Below are 22,273 nucleotides of genomic sequence, written 5' to 3'. Positions count from 1 at the left end.
TGAATAATGATTTAACCATTTTGTTTCATTCTTCTTATCTGTTAAATGGAAATAACATCATTTACTCATAGAATTATTTATTGTGAAAAAGCAAATGAAATAATCCATATGAGAGTACCTGGAACACAGAGGTATGCAGTAAATTCCTAGATTAATTCCTATACATGTTTAAAAGTATAACATTCCCTCATTTTTGTCTTTTGATCCTACATGTGCAACAAATTGCACAACGATATGGGGGTGGGGTGACGAAGAAAAAATACAAAACACTTTTCAACTAGTATTTCACTGGTTATCCTGGAAAAATTATAAACTGCTAGACTGTGATGGCCTCATTCACATCTGTTTATCAGGACACCTAGCTAGAAAATCTGTGTTCTTTCCGCTATACCACATTCCTTTCCAAATATGAACTGGAAAGTGTTGAATAAGTGTGAATATGGAACCAGTGCATTAGCTTTTGTCTTGTCCTTAGAGTTTCCTCCTCCAATCCATCCTGCAACTTAATGTCATATTTCTAAAGCAACACTGTGATGAAATCATCTGTGGGCTCAAAAACTGTCAAAATCTTTCCAATGCCTATGGAATGAAGTTCAAATAACAGATTAAGGAAGGGAGGGTTGTGCCATTTACTAAGTGTTTACTATGTCACGCACTGTGCTAGGTGATCTAAAAACCCCATTTTGTGAACATACATGCTAGTCATAAAAAGTGATATGTAATAAGTGGTGTGTTAAACATTGTCATGAAAGTATTGAGGAATAGGCTACTTTAGGATATGACCTCTTAAAGGTGGTATTTAAGGCAGGCTTTGAAAGGATTTTGATAGGGGAAGAAATTTTGTAGACTTGGAATAGGATGATGGCAAATCCGATTCCCTTATATTAACATGTGTACCTTTTGCTGCCCCAGGAAAGATACATATCTAGTCACTAAGTGAATACCTAGGTTGATGCAGAGACTTCATCACGAGGCAGATCATTGTACTGTCAAACAAATATCAGCATAATAATTAATAATACTGACACATAGCATTTACTGAAGTCAACATTTGCTGTATCAGATAATGTGCTAAGTGTTATTGCATATCCTCAGCACAATATAAATATAATGAGGTAGGCATTACTACACAAAAAGAAAACACTTAGAAAAGCTAAATAATTTGATCAAGGCCTTTTGGCTAGTGAATAACTGAGCTTAGACTACATCAATCAAAAACCACTGTGCTGTATTTTTGAAAATGACTTTTCTTTCATTCCGTGAAGTGATCATCATAATACATTAAAATACAAGAGAGCACAGGATATTCTGGGAGCATCTAAGCTAGACTGGAGGAATTAAAGAGAGAAGAGTCTTGAAAGCTGAGAAGCCACTAGGACAGGAAGAAGAAGGGTATGCTAAAGCAAAGGTAACAGTCTATGTAGCAGAATGACAGGATGAGAGAACATGGTGTATTTAAAGACTGCTAAGTAGTCCAAAGTCAAGGAAAAAAATGGGAAAGTAGTAAGACATAAAGCTAGTAATCTAGAAGGCACTGCTTAGGAAAGTCTTGTACTCAGAAGACAAAGGCATTCAGTTTTAATAACCTGAAATACTGGGGAACTACTGAGAAATTTCCACTGGGATGTGAATTGGGAAAAGTTAGAAGAATGTTATTGTAATTAAATAAAGAGATAACTCAACAGTGAGGGTGGAAGGGATGGCAGATAAAAAAAATTAAGGAGGAAGAATTAACAGGACTTGAAACTAATTTAATAATGGGATGAGGAACAGGAAAGAATAAAAATAGACTCAAAGAGTGACTGATAACACTAGTAACTAAAATAGTAAGCACCAGACTACCTACTTTTCAAATTTTAGACTTTTCTCTGCCAATCCATCCTGCAACGTAATGTGATATTAATCTTCCTAAACCAATGTTATTATCAAATCACTTGTGGGCTCAAAACCTGAAGCTTTTTCTTCTTTTCTTGTGCCAAAACCTGTTACTTTGTGAAGTTCCCCAGTAGGTACTTGTTTTGTACTCTATGGCAATGGTCTCCAGAGAGTGGTTAACGTATGTATGGGAGTTTGCAAAGTATAAAGAATAAAATGTGATTTTATCCAAAAATTAAGAGATTTTATTTTATTAAACATATTGACTCACAACAGAATTTGCATATAATTTAGAAATAACTATACATATATTAGAAGTGTATAGTTATACTTTTTAAGAAGCTTATAATAAAGATACTATTACTAATGCAACAATATACAATAAAAACAGTTACCATTTATGCTATGCCTATTATTTAGCAGGTACTACTCTTTATTTACTTCTATTTTAGCCTTACAACTGAATTTTAGGTAGATGATATTCCCAATTTACAAGATGAGAACACTGAAACCCTGACAATTCTTTTTTTTTTTTGAGATGGAGTTTCGCTCTTGTTACCCAGGCTGGAGTGCAATGGCGTGATCTCGGCTCACCGCAACCTCCGCCTCCTGGGTTCAGGCAGTTCTCCTGCCTCAGCCTCCCGAGTAGCTGGGATTACAGGTATGCGCCACCGTGCCCAGCTAAGTTTTTTGTATTTTTAGTAGAGACGGGGTTTCACCATGTTGACCAGGATGGTCTCAACCTCTTTACCTCGTGATCCACCCGCCTCGGCCTCCCAAAGTGCTGGGATTACAGGCGTGAGCCACCACGCCCGGCCCTGAAACCCTGACAATTCTTTCATGATGTCACCTTAAGTAACTGACTAATGCTTTCAGTTACTAAATGGAAGGAGAAAAGAGTAAGAGGGTGGAAAAAAAAGAACTCTCCAGTGATTGCCCCCCACTGCAGAAACATCAATTTGAACTATCCACACATAAAAATACCTTCACAAGAGCTGATGAAACCAGATGACAGATTATAGTACCTGACTATAGCGCAATAAGATGCACTGAAAAAGGTAGGAAGGAGTTTTATATTACCTGCATTACCCCTTTTCCAACTCCAGGCAGCACAGCATGGAGAGTGACACTATCCACTGGGGGAAACAGAGGTAAGTAAGCACAGAACTTTGTCTGGGACCCCAATGCCATGCCTACCACAATAAAACCCAGCAATAGGTAGAGCCCCGTGGCCCCTGACTCTAGGCCAGTATGCATGGACTGAATCCTAGACCCCCCCTGGTGCCACATGGGAACCAGTATTCCCTGTGAAATGGACTCAAGTTGTGGACTGCATCACCACAGGCCAACTACAATGCACTTGGCCTCCAAATAACCCACATTAACGGCTGGTCTCATCAATTGCCAGCTTCAAGGACACTCCAGTGACAGGATAGCCTCAGTGGCCATGGGTTTCAGCTGTGCCCCAGCACTGTGCCAAGCCATGGAAGTCCTGTGCATAGGGCACCCTATAGTGCTACCATTGTCAAGGGCTTAGAGATGACACCAGATGAACAGCCCAGAATCTCGGGATAGGCTTACTGTTGAAGGACATTCCCAGACAAAGCCAGACTGGAAAGACTGAAGTAAGTATCTACTTCTTTAATGTGCAGGCATTGAATGACCACAAGGACAAAGAGCAATCTGGGAAACATGATGTCATCAAGACAAAATAAGGAGCCAATAACTGGCCCAAAAGAGATGAAATACAGGAATAGTCTAATAAAGTATTCAAAATAGCTGTTTTAAGGAAGCTGAAGAAACTTAAAAAAAAAATACACACACACACACACATATATATGGAGAAAGAGAGAGAGAGAGAGAGAGAGAGAGAGAGAGAAAGCCATTCAATGAAATGAGGAAAAGTGACTAGAATAAATTTAATTAAAAAATTAAAATAATTTTTAAAAAATCAAATAGAAATCTTGGAGCTAGAAAACACAATGAATAAAATGAACTGTAATACAGAGCATCAACAGAAGAACTGATGAAACAGAAGAAAGAATCTACAAAGCTACAGTAACTGAAACAGCATCATAGTGGCATTAAAACAGACACACAGATCAATGGAACAGAATAGAACCTAGAAATAAATCCATCCATTTAACAGCCAACTGATTTTTGAAAATATGCCAAGAACACACATAGGAAAAGGATAATCTCTTCAATAAATGGTATTGAGAAAACTGGACTTACAAATGCAGAAACATGAAAGTAAATCCTCTCTCTCACCATATTAAAAAAATCAACTCAAAATGGATTAAAGATTTAAATATAAAACCTGAAACTAAAAAACTAGTAGAAAAATACAAGGGAGAAGCCCCATGACATTAATCTGGGCAATGGCTTTTTGGATATGACCTCAAAAGCACAGGCAACAAAAGCAAACATAGACTAATGGGATTACATTAACCTCAAAAGCTTCTGCATAGTAAAGGATATAAGCATCAGAGTGAAGAGGCAACATACAGAATAGGGGAAAATATTTGCAAACCATATATATTTGGTTAATACCCAAACTATATAAGGAACTCAAACAACTGAAGAGCAGGAAAATAAATAGCCCTATTAAAAAATGGGCAAAATACTTGCAGACATTTCTCAAAATAAGAATTACATATGGCCAAAATAGGTATACAAAAAAATGTTCAGTGCCCGGGCGCGGTGGCTCAAGCCTATAATCCCAGCACTTTGGGAGGCCGAGGCGGGTGGATCACGAGGTCAAGAGATCGAGACCATCCTGGTCAACATGGTGAAACCCCGTCTCTACTAAAGATACAAAAAATTAGCTGGGCATGGTGGCGCGTACCTGTAATCCCAGCTACTCGGGAGACTGAGGCAGGAGAACTGCCTGAACCCAGGAGGGGGAGGTTGCGGTAAGCCAAGATCGCGCCATTGCACTCCAGCCTGGGTAACAAGAGCGAAACTCCGTCTCAAAAAAAAAAAATGTTCAGTATCAATAATCATCAAGGAAATATAAATCAAAACCACAGTGAGACACACCTGTTATAACGGCTATTATCTCTATGACAAAAGATAGTGTTAGAGGGGATGTGGAGAAAAGGGTGCTCTTGCACATTGTTGGTGAGAATGTAAATTAGAACAGTCATATGGAAAACAGTATAGAGATTCTTCAAAAAATTAAAAATAGAACTACCACATGATCCAGCAATCCTACTACTGGGCTTATATCAAAACAATATGAAATCAGTGTGTCAAAGAGATATCTGCACTCCCATGTTCACTGCAGCATTATTCACAAGATATGGAATCAATTTAAGCGTGCATCAGTGGATGAATGAATAAACAATATGTAGTGTGTATATATATATATATATATATATATATACAATTCAGCCATAAAAAAGAAAATCCTGTGATTTGCAACAACATGGATGAACCTGGAGGACATGATGTTAAGTGAAATCAGCTAGGCAGAGAAGATGGATACTCCATGATTTCGCTCATATGTGGAATCTGAAAAAGTTGATCTCTTAGAAGTAGAGTAGAATGGTGGTTACCAGAGGCTGGGGTGGTTAGCGGAGAGGGGAGTTTGGGGAGATGTTGGTTAAAGGATTCATAATTACAGGTAGATAGGAGGAAGAGATCTATTGTTCAGCATGGTGATACAGTTGATTATGATATACTGTGTTACTGAAAAATGCAAAAAGAGTAGATGTTAAGTATTCTTATTGCAAAAATAACTATGAGATAATACATTTGTTAATTAGCTAGATTTAATCATTCTGCAATGTATATATTCTATCATGCTGTACATGAAAAATATGTACCATTTCATCTGTCAACTTTAAAATGAAAAAAAGAAGTTACTAAATGGCAGAACTGGTTCTGTCTGTTTATTCTGGTATCAATGTCCCAAATTCCTATAAGTATTCTATGTAGGTCAGTTGCTGGGATACCCTAGTAATCTATATAAGAGTTACTTTTACTTTGATCCACTGTAAAAGGTATTATCCATTTTCGACACACTATTTTATATATGGCCTTACTAGAAAAAATCCAAAGGGCATGAGATTCACCTTTAAGAAGGAAAGAAAAATGGAATAGAACCACATGAACAATATATATATATACATTCAGTACCATTTATATTATTCACATTAAATTTGACACACATGCCCAGCTACTTTTCCAGAGGGATCCTGTCACTTTTCCACTCACAAGCCTTTAGTGGCTTTCCATCTCACCCAGAGAAAACCCTGAGCCATTACAAAGGCCTGCAGGGCCTGTTTGCTCTGGTACCCTAGTTCCTGTTATTCTCTTCATATTCCAACACAAGAGCCTCTTAGCTCTTCCTTGCATATCTTTAGTAAGTTCTTGCCTCACGGTCTTTGTACTTTATTTCTTTCTCTGACAAGAATGCTGTCCCCAGAAAACAACTGATGAGCCACTTCCCCAGAGTGTCAGCTCAGTAAAGCCTACTCTGACTACCTTATGTGATAGTCCATTAATTAATGCCTTTCATCCTTTTGCTGAAATGTAAGCTCCATGAAGACAGGACATTTCCATGTTTTGCCCACTGCTGTCTAATACTGCCTGCCAAATTAAAGGCTAATTACTATTAGCACAGTATTGCTCAATAAATATTACCTATTATTATTATCACCAAATTATAAGCTTTTGGTAGTTTATTCTGAAAATTAATAAACCATAGGCATACCATCAAAACAAGTACTAGAAATTAATTGCCACTTAAGAATGTACTTTCCAAATATGTTTATTTCAGTAGTATTAAATAAAGTACTACATGTTCTGGTACTATAAAATTCATTGTGAATTTTGTTTACAAGTCATATATAGTACAGGTTAAGTATCTCCACCCAAAATGATTGGGACTAGAAGTATTTTGGATTTTGGAATATTTGCATTACTGGCTGAACATCCCTAATCTGAATATTCAGAATCTAAACTGCTCCAATGAGCATTTCCTTTGAGTGTCATGCTAGCACTCAGAAAGTTTCAGATTTTGGAACACTTCATATTTCAGATGTTCAGATTAGGGATACTTAACCTATATAAAATTTGATTACTTAGCTTCATATGTTTAATTTATATCAGTAGTTCTCAGTCTTTTATTCTTCTCTACTATACTTTGCACTCCCATTAGGAACAGAGTGGCTCAGTGGAACAGTGATTTTCTATTAAGTAAAGTGAATGTGGTAGGTGGTGGGTAGGGGTGGGTTGTCTTGAGTTGGTAATTACTAGTTCACATAGTAGAAATACATTTTTAAAAAGAGCTGTGATTCAAAGGGAAAAAATGAGCTAAATATACAGAAAAACATCAAGTGTATGTTACAGATCTATTTCTTTAATTTATACCCAAAAATATATTAAAAAATCTCTTACAAGTGTGTTTTCTCCATTGAAACTATTCCAGAGTCTCATTCGATTATCTGTACCAACAGTGAGAAGGTGAAGCCCATCACTTGTAAAACATAAGCCATTAACTTTCCCATTATGAGCAGTGTTTGCTGCAATGAAAAATATAGTTCAGTTTATCTATTCTTGTATTCAGAACATATTTAATGTTTGATGATATAATTATTTAAACATATTAAAGGACAACAACTTGAGTTACTTAAAAAATGTAAGTGGCTTAAACTTAAAATTAACGAACCCTTCAGATTATTTGAATAGGATAAGCAATATAAATCAGAAGCATAAAAATAGAAGAAAACAAAAAAGGGAAAAAAATTCTACCAGACATACTTTTTTTTTTCCAGCGAGGAAGTTGTGCCATCAAATTCAATTAAGTGTGTAGCTTAACACTAAAATTTAAAATGAAATACCTTTCATCTCTCTTATATAATATTTTTATTGCTGACCTAAAAATCATTCAATGGACTATTAAAATTAGTAATTCTGGTGTTTTCCATTAAAAAAAAAAACCTTAAAAGGAAAAGGATGACTGCTGTAGTCTCAAAATATGTATCACTTTCAAAATTAACAAGTTTGAGAAAGCATAATTCTAAAATAAGCTAATTAATTTAAAAACATACAAAACATGTTTTATATAGTTTTTAAAAACACTATATACATTTTAATATATTTCATATAAAACTATATAAAACCTATGACATTTTATGTAGTTTTTAAAAAACTATATAAAACAACCATAGGTTTTATATAGTTCATTCTAATACATATCTGGTCCAAAATTAATTCTAAATCAAAATTTCTACACAGGAATTAAATTCTACTGTAAAAATGCAATTTAGGTACTTTGTCACATGGATTACAGCTGACTCACATTTAACACAATTTTATCTTGATACAAGGGCCACAAAACGTTACTATTTCTGTAATTTATTGTGATTGTTTAAGTGGCATTGAATTTGTATAGTTGGCCTCAATGAAGCAAAAACAAAATAAGTAAAGCAAGTTAATTCAGAAAAGTTTCTACTTTTGAAAATTTAGGGCCAAATGAAAGTGCCATTTTTATTTATATATTAAAGAAAGAGAATGATAATTTAGTTTACATAAACTAAGAAAGTGATATATGATGAATGCCTTTTAAAAAATCATAAGGTTTGCAATTTGTCAATATGCATTTATTATTTGGCTTCAATTAAAAATTTTCAATGTAAAAAAACTATCATTGTTGTATTTCTTTATTAATGCATTCTTCCTTACCTGATTCGACAGCTTGTGACTTTTCTCCATTATGCTGATCAAGAGTAATTAAACATCCTGATGCTCTTCTCACATCCCATAATTTTACTCTACTGTCAGCACTGAGAAGAATAAATATTACATTGACAAAGGTCTCATTACATAGGTGCAAATGTATATATACACTAGGGTTGTTGAACTTTCCCTTTTCCGCAGCTATTCAATAGTTAACAGTAATTCAAATAAGTGAGTAAATAGCAAGAAAAAAAAGTAGCCTTTCTTTTTCAGATAAGAAGAATAAAGTTCTGCTGCTTTTTATGTTGTTTTAAATTATATCAGCATCTTTTCTCACAAGGACCAGATAGGCCTGTAGCTTGTTCCTAGTAAGCTCCTTACCACACCTTTTCTACTGCTTGTTATCCAAATGCTGTCAAAACAAGCAATTAACTAATTTCACTTTGCTCAAAAATCCATTTGGTATGATTTGGTGTTTTCTTCCTTTTTATATAAAAAATGGTAAGAGTAAGGTGAATAACGAGGACAATGCATTTCCATTTGGTTTCCTGTACTCAAAGCAATCTTTACCAGATACATGAAAACTCTATTTAATGTCTCCTAGAAATTAGACTCTTACTTCCATTTTTTTTCAAGAAAGCAAAAAGAAGAAAGCCAAATCTATGATCAGACATCGATTTCAGTTTCTAGGCTATTCCTAAAGAAAAATGCCTGGCAATCCAATGTGATCCTAATCAGTTCATCTGATGCTATCGTGTCCTCAAAAGGACCTCAACAATATCGTAACCCAGGGGGGCTTATCCATGCTATTTTAATAAGAGAGAGTATTACTTTACATTTTTATAAGCCTATTTTTTATTTATAAATTTTTTGAAAATATACACACAGGGTTTATTGGTTTTTAAAAATCTTGATTCTTTTCACAGATGACCATCAAACCTAGCCTACTAGAATAGTCAGAAAAAAGCTAGCATTTCCCATTCTTAAGTTGGTTTTCTTTCTTTCCAGCTGAGGGAAATGAAATCTGTATGAGGATTTAAGTGTCTTCTGAAACAGATTAGATTTGAACATATCCAAGTTTTAACACTGATTATTAGGTCCATTCCGGTACTGATTCAAATTCCTGGGGCATTCTTATAATTGAAATCTTCTTAGCTCTCCTCTGTTCTCAGGAAAACCAAGTGAAGCATAAAAAATGTAAAATCCACCCAAGCATAACCAGCACCTAACTCCTAACCTTCATACCTCTTCAGTCAGTCTTATGGCTACAATTCTAGACCTTGCTGCACTTTAGAAATCGTAAATTTTAACATTATATTTTGTTAATTATTAAGAGAAGCTTCTTTAGGGCCTAAACTGTGACAGGGAAAGAGGGCTGGCAACTCAAAAACAATCCAGACACAGATCTTTATAAAACTAATATAAATAGCTTTTGTAATAATTCTTCTACTTAAAACTTTATGAAAATATATCAAAATATTTGATTACTAATTCTTTTCCCTTCAGTTCTAAAATTTTCTTAGTCTAACTCTCATACTTCATTAGGTCCTTCATCCCTCCTACAAGCCTTTTTGTGATTTTATTTTTTTCCTTTTTCCCACGACTTCTACAATTTTCAGGCACTGAGGTACATTCCTGTAGACACTGAAAATTATTAAGTCTGTTTCATTTAATGTTTTAATTGCTGTGGCTTGATATATACCTGTAATCTACATCTTCAACTGAGAACACCTGCCCAGTATTTCTATGCACCCTTAATCAGCTCCCTCTCTCTTTCAATGTTATTCCAGATCAATACTATCTTTCCTCAAAATTGCATCCTCATTCCTGTATTTTCAAGAGATGACATCAAGTCCTAGTCCACTAAAAACCAAGAGAAGCCTTTCAGTCTGAACTTCTTCAGCATCTCTGCCAAAGCTACCAACTTAATTGTATTCACTTCCACCTTTTCCTCTTCCATTTAGTCTCACAGTGCTCTTCATGTGCCAAACCAGGTGTTCCCTCCACCCTTATCTGGATCCTTGATACCACCCACTTCTGTGTATTCAAGGTCCTGATACACCACTTGTTCTCTCCATTTCTTATCTTTACCTGTTTCTTTTTACTGGTACTCTTCCCCCAGCATATAAATATGCAATACTCTTATCTCCAGCAAACAAATAAACCTCCCCACATCTTTTGATCCTCTCAGATTAAGTGATGCTGCTTTCTTTTCCTATATTACACCTACCAAAGATGTGCCTCTATTAAAGCATTTTTCAGGATGCCCTGTGATCACTGATTTTTGACTGTATGTCCCATTAGATCATTAGATTGTTGGCTTTTTGAAGCCTTGGTTTACCTCTGTGTCCCTAGTACAATGCTTGGCATGTGGGAGGAAGTCATTAAATATTAGAAAATAGAATTAGTGAATGTGTGGATATGTTATATCATATTCAAAATAATTCTAGGCTAAAGATAATGAATAAAAATTGCTCTATTTAAAAATTAGCACAGTGTTATATTTGTGTGTGTAAGAATGACACAACAGAGTTTCTCTGTGTTCTAAGGTGAAACACCTTGAAAATGGATAGGATTAGAATTAGAATGCAAAGGCAGATTTATTATGATGACATGAATTAAAATCTCTAACTCAACACTTCAATTTTAGAGGAGCTAATTAATAATTAAATATGCTAAAATACATACATTACATAAATATAGTCTTTTCTAAATGCTTATTATTAATTACTAATATGCACTTCAAAGCAAATAAATTAAATTTTACCTTGCAGTTGCCAAGATATAGTCATAACGTGGAGACCAGGAAACTGCCAGTATTTCTTGTCTATGACCTGCAAATACAACTGTATGAAAAGTCGTACAAGATATTTGAAAAATCCTAAGATAGAGTGCCAATAATTTCACCTGATTCTGAAGAAAGTGAGGCTAAATATTCAATGTGAATAGATATGATCATTTCTCACACTTCTAATAATCTATATTTCAATGCTAATCTGAAGTTTACAGGGGTATTTCTAACACATGGCATTTTATTATAAAATAACTGGTTTTGCTTTGGAAAAAATAGAGGTAAGTAAGCCTTTCTTTTTAAACACAGTTGTTAGCTTATGTCAGTCAATCCATATAACTGAAGCTCAATTAGTGTAATAAAACATGAAAGATAAACATTTTAAAGGATAAAAATGTCTTCCAATTTCTCAGAAAGTTGTAATAGAAAATTACTTTAATTCATGATTGTAAAAAAGCTTTTATATAAAATGTGTTTTTCTAGAAAGCACAGGTAATAAGTTCAAAGGGTGATTTCAACATTTTAATTCACTTTTACCTAACTGAACTATTCATATCAGACAGTTTCATCTGCCCAGCTTATATAAATAGAAATTCATAATAATGTCAAAAATGCTACCCATCTCATCAACTTTTCTTAATATATTTGTTATGTGTTTCTGAGAGAAGTAAAAATATACAAATCATATTCTATCTTTTTATTGTTTAGAATCAGACAATCTAATACTGATAAAAAAGGAGCAAGGATAATTTAAATTAATATAACTTTACCACAGAATTACTTCGATATATTTTTCTAGAATATTCTTACTGAGAAAAAATGCACCTAAATATTAAGAACAATGTTTACTCATGAGCCAGAATATTACATAATACACATGAGACAAATATACTGGTACTTTTTCTCCACCATATAAATATGCAATACTCTTCTCTCCAGCAAACAAATAAACCTCCCCACATCTTTTGATCCTCTCAGAGTTAAGTGATCCTGCTTTCTTTTCCAGTTGCATTAGTTTTTTTAAATGTAGAAATAACACCAGGTTTTGAGTTAGACCTATTTTTCATATCCTTTGAGCTTCCCCAATGACCATTGTTCATATAAATGTCTTTTCAATAGTTCAGTTTTATAAGAATAATGCACAGAAGGATCTTTATTTCCCTGCTGACTTTTAACAACTAGCACAAAATACATCAGTCATGTCACTCACAAAGAATACATTGTTAGTAATGTTTCTTTTTATTAAATGCTTTACTCAAAGTAGTTGCTGTTTGAAATAAAATAAAAATACCCTGTAGAATGTGAGAACAGGATCCAGACTTCAAGTCACAAAGTTGTACTTTGGGTCCTCTAGTACCAACTGTAAAAACAATAACAGTTTAAGATAGTTTTATCATAAGTCATCATTAAAAGGAAACAAGACATTATCATTACTAATCATGACATTTTCATGTATCTATGTAGAAATATAAAGATATATGCCAAAAAGACATTGCAAGTCATTTTTAACGTTTATATTTAGAAAAGTTATTTTAACTACAGTTATATTTTACTAGTAAGAGACCTCTATTATTACATTTATTTTTAATTCTGAAATAATTATAGATTTGCAAGAGGATGCAAAGCTAGTATAAAGAGGACTGTGTACCTTTCGCTAGGTTTCCCCATGATTATGTGAGAAGTAACTAATATCAAATCAATATCAAACCTAGGAAATTTATATTGGTAAATGCGTGTAAATGTAGGTATGTATAGTTCTATTTCATTTTATCAAATCAAATCATTGTATTTTAATAGCTTAGTTTTTCCGAGTTAATGATATACTTCCCATCACTAGTAACAGTTTCACAGAAACTCTGGGCACAGACTCAAAGGAGCTCAAAGACAACTTAGTTCCTAGCTCTTCTTTATGGATAAAACAGCTGACTGATGTCCAGAAGTAGAGACCTACATGGTGCCACAGAAATAATGAATCACAGGGCCCAGATACCTGATACTAGAAAATAATTTTTTCTTCCTTATATATGAAGATGTTTGTTGCAGGTGCTTTTATATAAATTGATGCTTAATTTGAAACACAACCTTAGAGAAGGAAATAATTACCTTGTTTTATTGTGTCAAATTGGGAAAGTTGCCAAATTTTATTCATGTAAAATCTCTGAAACTTTGGTGGTTTAAAAGGAACTCTTTAGAGGACAAAAATATGCTCTTAATCTCTGAATCCTGGCCACTAGATAGTGCTTAACTTGCACAATATCTGTTGAATATAGATAGTACATATATTAAAAAAACGAATCGTGATATTCCTCAGGTTTAAAATGTCTACATCAAAACTAACTAGATATAAAAAGGGAGAAAGTTTTCAATATGCCAAAAGACAAATGAATACACTTACAAACCTGCTACCAAACAGTGCTTGGTGGAGACTGGAGACATATGATGACTGTAAACTGTTTCCTCAAAATTAAATACATCTGCAGTCTGGTAATCAAAAGACATTTAAAAAGTGTAAGTTTTAATTATAAAAACAAAGCAATAAATTTGCTATTTACTTTTCCCTAAATTTTTAGCAAGTTTTAAATTGAGTGTTAGCAATTCAACTTAAACATAGGAATGTAATACCTAAAAAAACCTTGATAATTTGAAATCCTGTTATTTACAACATTATTCTCCATTCTATGAGAAAAAAAAAATAGGTTTTCCCAGTAAATCCCAGAAACTAAGAAAATACAAGTATGTGACTCACTATATTCCTCTCCACCCACCCTGGTAGGGAGGGGCTCAGTACCTACACAGATGATGTAGCCAGCACTGCCTCTCTCTCAGTTCCATACAACCTGAGCTACCACACCCAGGACACTGTCACTACCTAGAATTGCCCCTACTTTGAAATCATACATTTCAATTATCTATGATCACAATCTTCTATCATTTTCAGCTTCCCCGCCACCTGCTAACTACTCTCGAGAAACCTGAATAAACTCTGGAACTTCTATCAGTTCCTTTCATCTACTTCTTTTCCTCTCTAGGTTGGATTCCAAGGTCCAATACCAATACTAAGGTCAACTGCTAATATCTTCAATTCCTTTGCTAATATCCTTCCATTTATCAAGACTTCTACCCTGGGTGATCCCAAATGTCTGCCTTCTCCATATTTATATCTGGATTGATCTACACCAGGAGTTGGCAAACTTTCTGTAAAGAGTCAGATGGTAAATATTTTAGGCTTTCAGGACCAACTACTCATCTCTGTCAGTGCAGTGTTAAAGCAGTCATGGACAACAAATGAACATGTTGGAACTGCTCGCCAGGTTCTTCCTGCCTGCTGCACAAACAAAATCAATTCGCAAAGACAATGGCATTCCAGTAGAGAATTTAATTGATTAAGGCTTGCCATGCCAAGTGGGAGATGGGATTTATTAATATTACTCTAATCAATCTCCTTGAAGTCTTGTAGGTTAGGGGTTTTCCAAAGGTAGTTTAGGGGAAGGAGTGGGAGTAGTTAGGCAATGAATGGGTGCTTGCTGTTGATTGGTTGGGGGTGCAATCAGAAGGGTGTGGAATGGAGAATGGTCCTCCTGTGCACTCAGCCACTTCTGGGTTGGGCCACAGGAGCAGTTGGCATGTCCAGGTGGAGCTGCTGATGTCAGACATGAAAAAAATCCTGGAAAGATATCTCAAAAGGCCAGTTTTAGGTTCTACAGTTGTGATGTTATCTCAGGAGTAATTGGGGAAGTTATATATCTTGTGACCTCCAGAATAATGGCTGGCAATCATTTATGTCTGTTTGTCTCTCTCTCTCTCTCTCTCTCTATTTATTTTTGAGACCAGGTTATGAGACTGGCTATTTTTGCAATTTTGGTAAAGACGGGGTTTTGCCATGTTGGCCAGGTTGGTCTTCAACTCCTGGGCTCAAGCAATCCACCCTCCTTAGCCTCCCAAAGTGTTGAGATTACAGGTGTGAGCCGCTGGGTCTACATCTACACCTTAGCAGAATTCAGGCTCCTCTCCTCCTCTAAGTCTGGTGGACTCTCATTAGCTTTACAAAGGTGGTTTAGTTTCAGGGAAGGACTATTATCATTTAAACTATAAAATGGCCGGGGGCAGTGGCTCACACCTGTAATCCCAGTACTTTGAGAGGCTGAGGCAAAAGGATCACTTAAGGTCAGGAGTTTGAGACCAGCCTGGCCAACATGGTGAAACTCCATCTCTATTAAAAATACAAAAATTAGCGTGGTGGTAGGCGTCTGTAATCCCAGCTATACAGGAGGCTGAGGCAGGAGAATCGCTTGAATCCAGGAGGTGGAGGTTGCAGTGAGCTGAGATCACAGCACTGCACTACAGCCTGGGCAACAGAGTGAAACTCTGTCCCAAAAATAAATAAATAAAATTACAAAATAGAGTATTAACTGTCTCCCAAAGTTGGCTTGGCCAAAGTCGAGGAATAATTCAGGCAGTTGAGGGCAAAAGGCAAGAGGGAGTGTTGGCTAGATCAGATCTCCCCTACTGCCACAATTTTGTCACTGATAAATTTTTGCAAAGGCAGTTTCAATATTTGTAGCCAAAACCCACTTAATTTACAAAAAAAGGCCATAAGCCAGACTTGCCCATGGGCCCAGACTTGGCCAATTCCTTGCTCTACCCAGGTAAAAAAAAATCTTATAATAGGGCAGTGTCACTATAAAAGATTATTCATTTCCTCTGAATTTCAGTAATGACTGCTAGTTCCACTATATTTCTCTGCAGTATTCCGCAACTATTTCAAATCTTCTCCACAAACATCCCCACTCAGTCATAATGGGGATCTGATGTTTCATTTCAAGGAGAAAATAGGAGGCACTCAATCAGAATTCCGTTAATGGCTTACCAACAAACCTACAAACACAATTGCTTCCACTTATCCTTTCTCCTTCTTCACTCCTGTTATCATAAAATCATGATTCCCAACCTTTTTTTTTTTTTTTTTTTTTTTTAAGATGGAGTCTTTCTTGCTGTTGCCCAGGCTGGAGTGGAGTGGTGTGATCTTGACTCACTGCAACTTTTGCCTCCTGGGTTCAAGCGATTCTCTTGCCTCAACCTCCTGAGTAGCTGGGACTACAGGTGCCCACCACTATGCCTAGCTAATTTTTGTATTTTTAGTAGAGATGGGTTTTCACCATATTGGCCAGGCTGGTCTCGAGTTTCCTCCCCATTTTAAATATTAATTCTCCTACTTGTGTTTAGATCCCCTTCAGCACTGTTAGAGATCTCATCCTATAGATTATCTTCTTGGTGTCTATAACCTCTGTCCCCACTGGCTCATTCCCAACAGCACTAAAAGTTCAAGTCTTTTTCATCTTACCATCCCCTCACTAAGGCAAATAAATAAATAAATAAAAAGCCTTTCACCCTACATTCTCCCTAACCTTTCCTCCTCCTCAAATCCAAACCTTGGCTATCACTAATTCCTTATTTCCCATATATTTCTTAACCAATTGCAATCTTATTTTTATTTCACTACTTTAATACACACTACTCGTCCAATATTACCAATAACCTCCTCATCCGATTTAACATGTTAGTAGCATTCAACACAGCCGATTACTCCCATCTTCTTTAAAGCAGTCTCTTTTACTGGCTTCCATTGTATCATATATTCCTGATTTTCCTCTTTCTCTCCTTGGCTCCATCTTTTCATCACTTTTAGCAGGCTTTGGTTTCCTTTTTCTATCCTATTTATCTTTGTCTCCCTCAGGGTTTTGTTCTATGCATTCTCTTCAACTGCCAGTTGCATGTTATGGGTTAAGTATCTCTTATCCAAAGTAACTGGGACCAGAAATGTTTCAGCTTTCAGATTTTTTTTTTTTTTATGAAATGTTTGCATTATACTTATTGGATAAGTATTCCAAATCTACAACTCAAAAAATTTCAAATTTTGAACTTTTGGATTAGGGATACTCGACATGTAGTGAAGCACTAATCTGTATATTCAGTGTAGACCTCACTCCTGAATTCCGGATATGTATAGCTCAATTCCTGGATTATCTCCATTTGGATTTCCTGTAAATCCCTCAAACTAGACAAATCGAAAATTGAACTCATCACTCCCACCCTTCCCTATCTTAGTAAATAACAATGTAATTCACTGAATTACCAGGCTAGAGAACTTGGGGGTTATTCCTATATAGATTTTTTTTTAATAATGGCTTTTTCAAGATAAAATTCATATATTGTACAGCTTGGAACCCATATAAAGTGTCACTGGTGATGTTGGAAGTACTCCCAAGAAGCAGAGAAATATCGTGATATTATAAGAAGAAGCTGAATTGCTTGACATGTACCATAGATTAAGATCTGCAGCTGTGGTTGCTTACCATTTCAAGATAAATGAATACAGAATAAGAAAAAAGAAATTTTTTGTGAAATTTCTGTGAAAAAAGAAAATTTGTGATGCTGTCACTGCAGCTATGCCAGCAGTGTGAAAACCTTGTATGTTTTGTGAAATACCTTTGACCTCTTATTGAAAATCCAGCTTTTATGTGGGTGCAGGATTGTTAAAAGAAAGGTATCTATATATAGACTCTAATATGATTTTTTTTTAAAAGAGAAGTCATTACAGTCATTATATGACAATGTAAAGCAAAAGGAAGGTGAAGGATCTAACGCTGGAGAACTTAATGCCAGAAAAGGATGGTTTGATAATTTTGGAAACAGGTTTGGCTTTAAAAAGGTCAAGGTGGCCAGGCGCGGTGGCTCACGCCTGTAATCCCAGCACTTCGGGAGGGCAAGGCGGGTGGATCACGAGGTCAAGGGATCGAGACCATCCTGGTTAACATGGTGAAACCCCGTCTCTACTAAAAATACAAAAAATTAGCTGGGCATGGTGGTGCGTGCCTGTAATCCCAGCTACTTGTGAGGCTGAGGCAGGAGAATTGCCTGAACCCAGGAGGCGGAGGTTGCGGTGAGCCGAGATCGCGCCTGGGTAACAAGAGCGAAACTCTGTCTCAAAAAAAAAAAGTCATGGTAACAGGATAAGAAGCTTCTGCCCACCAAGAGGCAGCAGATGAGTTTCCAGATGCCATTAAGAAAATCACTGAGGACAAAGGATATCTGCCTGAACAGGTTTTAAATGCAGACAAAAGTGCCCTATTCTGGGATAATATAATGCCACAAAGGACTCTTATGACATGGACACTTCGAAGATCTGGGCACTGAAACTAAAGCAAATAGTGGAAGCAAATACTGGAAGAAGGATCAGTATACTGTAATAGAAACATTTTTAGAGAAATAAAGCAGAAAAGATAGAAATTACAACATATTTCCATAGTTATACCAACTGTGCTCCTTCCAAATCTTTTTCCACCTTTTGCCACCCTAGAGACAGCAAGGTGAACCCCCTCTTCCTCCAAACCCTTTTCTTCCTGCTCCTTCTCCTCAGCCTACTCAATGTGAAGATGATGAGGATAAAGACCTTTATGATGATCCACTTCCAATGACGTAGTAGTAAATATATTTCTCTTCCTCACAATTTTCTTAATAACATTTTCTTATCTCTAGCTTACTTTATTTTAAGAATACAGTATATGGGGCCGGGCGCAGCGGCTCATGCCTGCAATTTCAGCACTTTGGGAGCCAAGGCAGGTGGATCACCTGAGGTCAGGAGTTCAAGACCAGGTTGGCCAACACGGCAAAACCCCGTCTCTACTAAAAATATAAGAAAATTAGCTGGGCGTGGTGATATGCACCTGTAGTCCCAGCTACTCGGGAGGCTGAGGTAGGAGAATCGCTTGAACCCAGGAGGCGAAGGTTGCAGTGAGCCAAGATAGCACCACTGCACTTCAGCCTGGGTGACAGAGCGAGACTCTGTCTGGAAAAATAAAAAAATAAAATAAATAAAATAATACAGTATATAATACATATAAAAAGTATATATTAATTGACTTTATGTAATAATGAAGGCTTCCTTTTTTATAACTATTATAACACTAGGCTATAAGTGTTAATAGCCTCTTGGGGGAATCAGAAATTATACATAGATTTTAAACTGTGATAGGGGGTCAGCTTCCCTAACCTCCACACTGTTCAAGGGTTACCTGCATTATCATAAATCAAATAATTGTCATGAACAGGTACATTTATTGATTCTCTATCCTGTTCCACTGTGTAGTGTTTTTCTTTTTTACTTACACCAGTATCACATTGCCTTAACTAGTAAGTCTTGATATCTGAGGGTGAAGTCCTCCAACTTCACTCTTCTTCAAGAATACCCTGCCCTTTTGCATTTCCATGTGAACATTAGCATTAGCTAGTCAATTTTCAAAAAAGAAATCTTCTAAGATTCTGATAGGAAATGAATTGATTTTATAGATCACTTTGGGTAGAACTAGTATTTTTACCACATTGACCTTCTAATTCTTGAACATGGAATACTTCACACTTATTTAGGTCTTAATTTCTCTCAATAATGTTCTAAAGTTCTCTGTATATTCAGAATAGTCTCGTCTATTTTTCATTAAATTCATTACTAGGTATATGATAATTTTTGATGGTAAATATTAGTTTTGAAATTTCATTTTATAATTGTTTGTGTCTGGAATTCAGAAATTTTTTTACCGTATCCAGCAAATTTGCTAAATTTAGTTATATTAATTCTAATAATTTGGCTATAGATTGAGTTTTCTAGGTTCATAATCATGTCTTCTGTAAATGACAGCTTAAATGATTCCTCTCTACTTCCTATGTCTTTTGTTTCCTTTGTTTGCTTTATTGCACTGACTAGGACATCTAGTACAATGTTAAACAGAGGAAATAATGAGAATAATGCAAAGGGAAAGCTTTCAACATTTTACCACCAACTATAATAGTTGCTTTAGTTTTTTTTTTTAAAAAAATACTTTTTATCAAATTAAGGAATTTCTCTTGTATTCCTGGTACACAGATAATTTTTTAAAATGCGGGGCCAGGCGCAGTGGCTTATGCCTGTAATCCCAGCACTTTGGGAGGCCAAGGCAGGTGGATCATGAGGCCAGGAGATCGAGACCATCCTGGCCAACAAGGTGAAACCCCATCTCTACAAAAATACAAAAAATTAGCCATGCCCAGTGGCGGGCACCTGTAGTCCCAGCTACTTGGGAGGCTGAGGAATTACTTGAACCCTGGAGGCGGAGGTTGCAGTGAGCCCACATCGCGCCACTGCACACTCCAGCCTGGTGACAGACCAAGACTCCATCTCAAAAAAAATAAAAAGGGAGAATGGGCACAGTGGCTCATGTTTGTAATCCCAGCACTTTTGGAGGCAAATTTGGGAGGATAGCTTGAGGCCAGATTTTTAGACCTTCCTGGGCAACATAGAGAGATACTGTCTCTACAAAACGTTAAAAAATTAGCTGGAGACCGTGGTGCACATCTGTAGCCTTCACTGCTTGGGAGGCTGAGCTGGAAGGATACCTGGAGCCCAGGAGTCTGAGGTTACAGTGAGCTATGATTGTACCACTGCACTCTAGCTTGGGCAACAGAGCAAGACTATCTCTAAAAAAAAAAAAAAGATATTGACTTTTATTTAAAAATTTTTATATGTATTGAGATGACTAATATGTAGTTTTTCCCCTTCTTTCTGCTAACATGATGAATTACACTAGTTGATTTTTAGATGTTAACAACTTTGTTTCTGTCTACTCATGATATATTATTCTTTTTGTATATTGCTAGATTCTACTTATTAATCATTGATTTAGGAATTTTGTATTTATATTTAAGAGACACTGGCCTATATTTTCCATGTAATGCCCTTTTAAGTTTTGAGGATATGCTGATCAAGGATATGCTGGCCCCATAAAAAAAGTTTACAAACGTCCCTTTTTACCCTCTTGAAGCATTTGCATAAGATTGGTATTATCTCTTTTTAAAGAGTTTTTTATTTTTATTTTTTTTGGAGATGGAGTTTCACTCTTATTGCCCAGGCTAGAGATGGAGTTTCACTCTTGTTGCCCAGGCTGGAGTGCAATGGCATAATCTTGGCTCACCACAGCCTCCCAAGTTCAAGCGATTCTCTTGCCTGAGCCTCCCAAGTAGCTGGGATTACAGGCATGAGCCACCATGCCTGGCTAATTGTTCGTATTTTTCGTAAAGATGGGGTTTCTCCATGTTGGTCAGGTTGGTCTCGAACTCTCAAGTTAAGGTGATCTGCCTGCCCTCAGCCTCCCAAAGTGCTGGGATTACAGGCATGAGCCACCACACCCAGCCTTTTTAAGTGTTTAGAATAATAATTTGAGTACTAGACATTACATAGGAAAAATTGGGCTCTATTGACCTCCTATTTGTATCCATTCTTAGAGAATATCCCTCTAGGTGCTCTAAGAGCCTGGGTTTTTCCCTAAGTTCCTTGCTACTTAGCACTGCAATTCTTCTCTCCAGTACCATGTGACTGGGGAAAATTGCTGTTTTTCAGATGTTTTCTGCTTCATTTCTTAGTCTATGGTCTTGCATAGCTTGGTCAGCAAATACCTCAACGAAAAAACCAAAGCAAGATGTTAGGCTTATTTCTTTGCATCTGTCTTCACTCTGTGATCTTGACCCTTTAATTTCTGGCTGTCTTGGCAGCCCACATTCCATAGCTCAATTTCTGTCTCTCCAGCTTTATGAAATTGATTAAAGTCCCCCTCATTTATCTGCCTCTTAGAAACTATCTAATGCCTGTCTTCTCAGTCTCTTGCTCTACATTAATGTTAAATGCCCAAAAAGAAAAAGAGTGTGTGGAAAGTGAATTCATTTCTCTAAGTGTTCTCTCTAGGATCTGATTCTCAAGTATTAGATTTCTTGGCAGCTTTCCAAAACCCTCAACTAGATGTTTGTTTATATTTTATCTAGCTTTTCTCAATGGAGGTGCTGGTTTGGCTACAAGATACTCCATTATAGTCAGAAGTGAAAGCTCATGACATTTAT

General features: G+C 36.1%; 1 protein-coding gene across 4 annotated transcripts in view; it reads right to left on the bottom strand.

The window, feature by feature from the left end:
- The window catches only part of ERCC8 (ERCC excision repair 8, CSA ubiquitin ligase complex subunit), a 70,985-nt gene that overhangs the window by 16,603 nt on the left and 32,109 nt on the right, over window positions 1-22,273 (bottom strand). For 3 of the 4 annotated variants that reach the window (XM_008992013.5, XM_008992014.5, XM_017969906.4), the window contains 5 exons: window positions 13,753-13,834; window positions 12,645-12,713; window positions 11,330-11,396; window positions 8,569-8,669; window positions 7,282-7,406 (listed from right to left, as the gene is read on the bottom strand). In XM_008992013.5, the coding sequence (XP_008990261.1) occupies window positions 7,282-7,406; window positions 8,569-8,669; window positions 11,330-11,396; window positions 12,645-12,713; window positions 13,753-13,834 (444 nt within the window). Of the gene's footprint in view, window positions 1-7,281; window positions 7,407-8,568; window positions 8,670-11,329; window positions 11,397-12,644; window positions 12,714-13,456; window positions 13,590-13,752; window positions 13,835-22,273 lie in introns of those variants that run through there. The other variant, XM_035291532.3, reaches the window with a different exon arrangement.

This window comes from Callithrix jacchus, chromosome 2 (genome assembly GCF_049354715.1).
Source record: "Callithrix jacchus isolate 240 chromosome 2, calJac240_pri, whole genome shotgun sequence".
In the NCBI taxonomy this organism is placed as follows: Eukaryota; Metazoa; Chordata; class Mammalia; order Primates; family Cebidae; genus Callithrix; species Callithrix jacchus.
The sequence above is the reverse complement of the archived record's forward strand: the minus strand, read 5'-3'. Positions and strand labels throughout refer to the sequence as shown.